This window comes from Ptychodera flava, chromosome 7 (genome assembly GCF_041260155.1).
Source record: "Ptychodera flava strain L36383 chromosome 7, AS_Pfla_20210202, whole genome shotgun sequence".
NCBI lineage: Eukaryota > Metazoa > Hemichordata > Enteropneusta > Ptychoderidae > Ptychodera > Ptychodera flava.
In genome coordinates, this window is record NC_091934.1 from 37,345,978 (window position 1) to 37,351,977 (window position 6,000).

The 6,000-nt window shown below is 37.9% G+C and overlaps 1 protein-coding gene across 2 annotated transcripts in view; it reads right to left on the reverse strand.

Moving 5' to 3' along the window:
• Positions 1–4,636, reverse strand: part of LOC139137456 (serine-rich adhesin for platelets-like) — a 43,763-nt gene extending 39,127 nt beyond the window's left edge. For both annotated transcript variants that reach the window (XM_070705566.1, XM_070705563.1), the window contains exon 1: positions 4,436–4,636. In XM_070705566.1, coding sequence (XP_070561667.1) covers positions 4,436–4,481 — 46 coding nt within the window. In that variant the 5' untranslated portion in view covers positions 4,482–4,636. The remainder of the gene's footprint in view (positions 1–4,435) is intronic.
• Positions 4,637–6,000: the final 1,364 nt, after the last annotated feature.

Sequence of the window (6,000 nt, forward strand, 5' to 3'; positions counted from 1 at the left end):
CCAGCATAGTTTCACAACCTGAGGTATAACGACAAGCGTGGGTGACTTTTGTCCTTCAAAGGGCCTCAATAATGCACAGTACAGTATATGTATGTACTTGTCTTGTCACACACAACAGTACAATGACATGCACTTTGCCTGTGCAACTGTACATTGAAAAAAAAAGTTTGTCTGAGTCCATGCATGTATTGAACATACAAATCAAAATTTTGACTTATTTTGTTGGGCAGTGTTCTTCCTGAGACTGTGGCCACAATGGCGGCTGATATGTTATTTGCATACATGTATAGATATAAAATTGACCGATTATCAGTATGTACATGTAGTATGTACAGTGTTTGTTGCATGAATCATGTCATGGAGTGGACACAATGATCGCAGTCACTTCAAAAATCATGGATGAATGCACTACAAAATACTGCAGTGTTACTAACTGTAATATAGAATATACTGGCATGATGGCCTTATCAATGACTGTCAAATTTGAGACAGAGCACACAGTAGGAGCAGCACATTACATGTATAGTACACAAATAATATGTTTTAATGTGGAATTCAGCTTGGCTGATAAAAGTTGAGACCTACATACACTGGCAGAGTCAGAGTAAAACAATTCAATCTGGGATTTCCAATAAATATACATGTATGTTTCAGAGACCAATAGAATAATATAGACATGTGCATGTACATTGTACTTTGGCCATCATATCCCATTGAAAACACAAACTGTACACTTGAATGGTAAAACAATGCATGTATAATGTGTCAGTCTTATTTGATACTGTATGAGCAGTACATCATGTGTGTTAAAATTTCACCATAGCACAATCCCACGAAAAAATTTGTAAAGACGCTTCGGACATTTCTTTTGATAACGCTTCCACATAGCTCACAGATTAGTGATCTCAGAGTGATATTGGAATTCCCAAAACCCTGCTGATAGTCGAGATACCAGACAGTCCTAGTCAAAACAAATTTACACTACTATCTATGGCCATTTCGGTTGCTGTAATGTTCACGGCCAGTGAGTATAACCAACTACATTTCATCTGGATCATTTGTACAGATGTGTGTTTGCAGTTTGGATTAATTTTTGAATGAGGCTGGGAATTTTCAGTTACATGTACAGAGAATGGAGTCAATATTCTGTACTTTGACTGCACTTTGACACAGTTTCATTGTTATCATAAGATCTCTCTGCTTGGTTCATCACAAAAGCCTGGAGTACGAACCTGGTGAACACGTGACTGAAACAATATACAATTTAAACACAATGATCATATCAAATCTTGATCACCTGCCAATAAAGACGTCATGGCTATGTATATCAGTTGTCACAGGTGTTCGTCTAAAAGCTAATTAGATAAGATCAACACTGCCATCACCTTGTAACAAAATCAATTGTTATTTCTTATTGTAGACTTCCTTTGGGCAAATTTCTGTGTAAATTAGTCAATAAAATACATAAAATTACCCCAGTACCTCACCTCATTACAACGCTAAATCGTATGTTTTTATTTCAAAAGATATTGAAGATACAGCCTGGAGGGAATTTCAAAATATCAAAATTACACTCACTTTCAGTAGTTGGTTTGAACTTGAATTTCTCAAATTTGCAGACATGTCATGAGTAGAACTGAAACATTTTAACAAAATTCAAGAAGGCAAAGAAAGGATTTTAGTCTATTTATCCTGTGACACCGTGGGCAGTGAAAGGATTTTAGTCTATTTATCCCGTAACACAATTCTTTGGAAGTGGAAACCCCCCCCCCCCCCCCCCCCCCCCCCCCCCCCCCCCCCCCCCCCCCCCCCCCCCCCCCCCCCCCCCCCCCCCCCCCCCCCCCCCCCCCCCCCAGCAATTGTCCAAACCAGGAAATACCTTTGTATGACACTCTTACTAAGGTACGGCCAAAGAACAGTTTTCCTTCACAATTTCACAAAACAGAAGTTCCCAAATTTAATTATATGTTGCTATCAACACAACAGGACAATTTTTAATACAATTCTAGATGACTATTTGAAAATCAACGTGTATTAAGCCAATTAATAATCTCAACTGGCATCTGATCAGACATGCTTGATGTTTCTTTGGCCTTATGTGTTACCTGAGGAAACACTGCATTTATTGTACTGGAAATGAAACAGAAATTGGATCTGTCTTCACTCTTACAAATGGCTGGAATTATACCAGTATATGAAAACAACCTACTGTCTCAATCTCAACATGACGCAATCTTTTTCTGAGAAAACCATTTTAGATTTTCACACTTTCAATACACTTTCCTTGTACAAAGGATCAATCTCAAAGCTCTAGCACACACACTGAGGTGGAATTACCATACAGTTTAAGAGCTAATATCATTAGATCTACAATGTCCTGCCTAATGGTTATAGGTCTTATTGGAGTAACAGACAGGCTCCAATAAAAATGTCTGAGTCACGCAGCTGCCATAAATGAGGAAATATATACAACCTGCATTGTGTTTGGGAGCACTACAGGTATGCCGATAAACAATATTTGTTCTGTGATAGGAAAAGTATTTCAAGGTTAGGAATTTTGTTCAAATATTTTTCATATTTCAGATTTTAAAGGAGAGGCTTTATTTCACACTGGACATACAGTTAATTTGTATTCATGACTATTAAAATGAGAAAATCCTGATATAGTCAAAAAGCTAAAAGTTGCAGTAGTTGAAATTCTTGTTGTCTTTTGTACTAAAATAGAGTGAACCAACACAGTATTGGGGTCACAGGCTCAGTCAGAATACACAATGTCACAGAATTCGGCCTAATTTGATTCACTTGACATATTTTGATTAACCAACATGGCTAAAATAAACTACAGTAATAATGACTTCAAAATGCTAGCCTCTTGATCTACAGAATGTGGAAACATGCATTTCAATCAAATGCTCCAAAATTCATTGTTTTCAAACTTTATGATAATGAGCATGCTACCCAGAATGATTGAAAGCCTGTCAGGTCAGATCTGATAACCAGCTTTATCTGTGATAACCACAACATCCGATCGCCACATACAATATGTTTTGATGCTGCAGTATATACTAATAATTCAAAGTTTCAAAGCCTTTCAAATAAACTTCCCTTGACCATTCTTAGATGGCAGACTTTGCTGTGTAACACCATGGATGTAAAAATAGTTACGTCCATGGTAAAACAAAAGGATTGTATTGTAGAAAAGTAGGGCAGTATAGGGGTTTACTTTGCCTAGACTCTAGACCTCGCTTGCCTCCATACCTCCGAGGTATGGAGGAAAGTGAGGACTAGAATCTAGGTAAGGGTTTACTCTAGAGTCTGTATCAAGTAGATTTTGGTACAAATCAAATGATGTCACAATAAGGTTTTGTCTCTACCATAGGAAACAGGTTAGGAAGGGTCACATTGGATTATGTGAAAGAAGGCAGGTGCTGTACAATGTTATGGTACAACTTTCACGGAAATTCAGATATCAATACTTCAAAGAAATATGAATAACTTTTTGCCATAGAGAGTTTATCAGAAAGCCCTGGAAAAGTTATGAGCAACTAGTACTACTAGTGATTAAAAATAATACCCTCCAGGTTGAGCTTGAATAGCTCACTATTCTTTACGACTTTACGAGATGTTAGTAAATCAATATCAACACGTTTTTAGAAAAAGTTGACGTTTAAAAAATAATCAAATGATCTGGCGCTGAAACAAGTGAATCATTTCCTCACTCTCAATATTGACAAGCTGATAATTATGCGAATGAGGGTGAATACAGTGTTCCCCCCCCCCCCCTCCCCCCCCCCCCCCGAGTCTTGGCAAAATGAGTTCCCAGTGAACTCTTTAGAACTCATGCTGCTAAAACATAAGCTGCAGTAATTAACATACAATATTATTTTCAAATTCAAATTTGGCAATTACGTTATGCATGTAAAAGTGTTCTGTATTGAAAAACGAAAGCGATTTTTGTTTAAATAATCGGTCCATTCTGGTGTCGATAACATTCTTATTCGCATTCATAGCAACTACTTATCGTCAACATTTTGAGCCTTTACAGTTAGTGTATGCATGCTACAAAATTTGAAGTACAGCAGGTGATAATTCAGCTTTTACTTGTTTTACGTATGCTATGGGTCACACGCTGCGTTCGAGATACCTGGACATTGTTGTTGTTTTCAAACCCCTGCTGCAGTAGGTTGGGGTCGGAAGTCAGTACACGATCATTTTGATTCTTTTAATTCAAATCTCAGAAATTTTAACGTACTGCAACAACTATTGGGCGCTTTTTCTATAACATAATGTTGAAAAAGGTTGCATGGCTTCTTAATATGGATAATTCTATAATCCTAATTCAGACAAACAGAAATATTCCTAGCCCACTGTCTTCCCCAAGCGATACAGATTAGCCAGTGTTATGGGCCAACAAGTTTTTGCCCAGTTCACATACCTTTTTCGACCTTTCCCTTATAGTCGGGCTCTTCAACCTGCGCCATTTTGTTTACTGGGGACAATTTGCGGGAAACAGGTTAGCCACAGACAAGGACTTGTCTGTCCGTATATTCCCTGCTGCTAGCTCCAGGAGTTCGCCGAGGTTGAATACGAGCGTCCCAGTTCGCAGGCTTATCTAGTACAACAGCAAAATGGCGGAACTACCATGAGCCTTTGCAAATTGACCATGATTTCTTTACTCCAGTAAGAGCAGGCCTTTGAGGACACCCACCTGTTGAGTGCGGACTTGATTCATTTCCGTCCTTTTGTTTTAACCTTTATTATTATTTGCGAGTAAACAAATTAATAACTGCAATTTGTAAGTTTGAAAAAGAGGAAAACACAAGAGCCCTAAATATAAAATAAACGACTGCAATTTTTAATGTTCATCATTCTTATACTTAACAGTAAACCTATAGGCCTGTTTGTGCGCTGCCATTGACATTTCTGGTTTTTTTCGTTTTATGAGTTGTTTTTAATCGGAGGTACGCAGCAACGTCTCTACTGATGGGGATTTTCTCCGTAAAATCTTGTAAAGCATCGGTTTTGAATATAATTGAACGCAGTAGGCCTGCAATAAAGAATCATCATACTAGGTCTGCAGTACAATGATAGCTTTTGACATCAATAGCAGTCATGTATTGTGTGCACATTACTAAGTCACAAAAACTTTAAATTTTTTGGCAGAAATTTCAAAATGCACAAAATGCTGAATTGAAATCTGGCAATCATCAAATTATCATAAAAATATCGCCGGGGAAATTTCGGAAAAAATAATACACATTTATGGAAACATCTTCTTCTGACTTCAAAAGTGGTTGCAATTCCAGCCCCAGTTGTTAAGACTGTCGATAGGAATCCGTTTCAAATTGTCATTACGGATTACATAAATCTGTGCAAAATATATATAAACATATACAGCTCCGACATCAAAGCAGTACCAACTGACTCTCTCGTGCATTTCTGTTTGTTCAAATCACAGACAAATACTGTTCTACTTCGTCTACGGTAGGCCATCGTCGTGTAAAGAGCCGCGCCACGGTAGCTTGTCCCATGCTTGTCCAGCTGTCACGTGCACACCTTACACGTACACTCCTAAAGTATCATAGACGGTATTTTACAAGTAGGTCTTGGATTTTCCTCAAGATGGATGCTGAAGACACAAGGCTCGTACACATGTAGCGAGTCATTCCGAATTTCCGCGGTTACACGTCAATAAAAAAAAAAGCATGAACGCGTCACATGTCCCACGTAGCGGTCGAACAGTTTAGCGACACGAACAGTTTCATAGCATACGCTATACCGTAATACAATAGATAAACTTACAGAAAAATATTGTAATTTCCTCAAACATGAATATGAAATGGTGAAAAGAATATATAATTTCTCTACACGTAGTAGAAGAATTCTCTCGCATTTGATTTTTTGTCGCTTGTGTACCCAAGATCTTCTTTTCTCTTGTAATTGTTGTAAGTTTGACGCAAACAGGATCCACAGATAGTAGCTTGAAGACAGTTATGAATA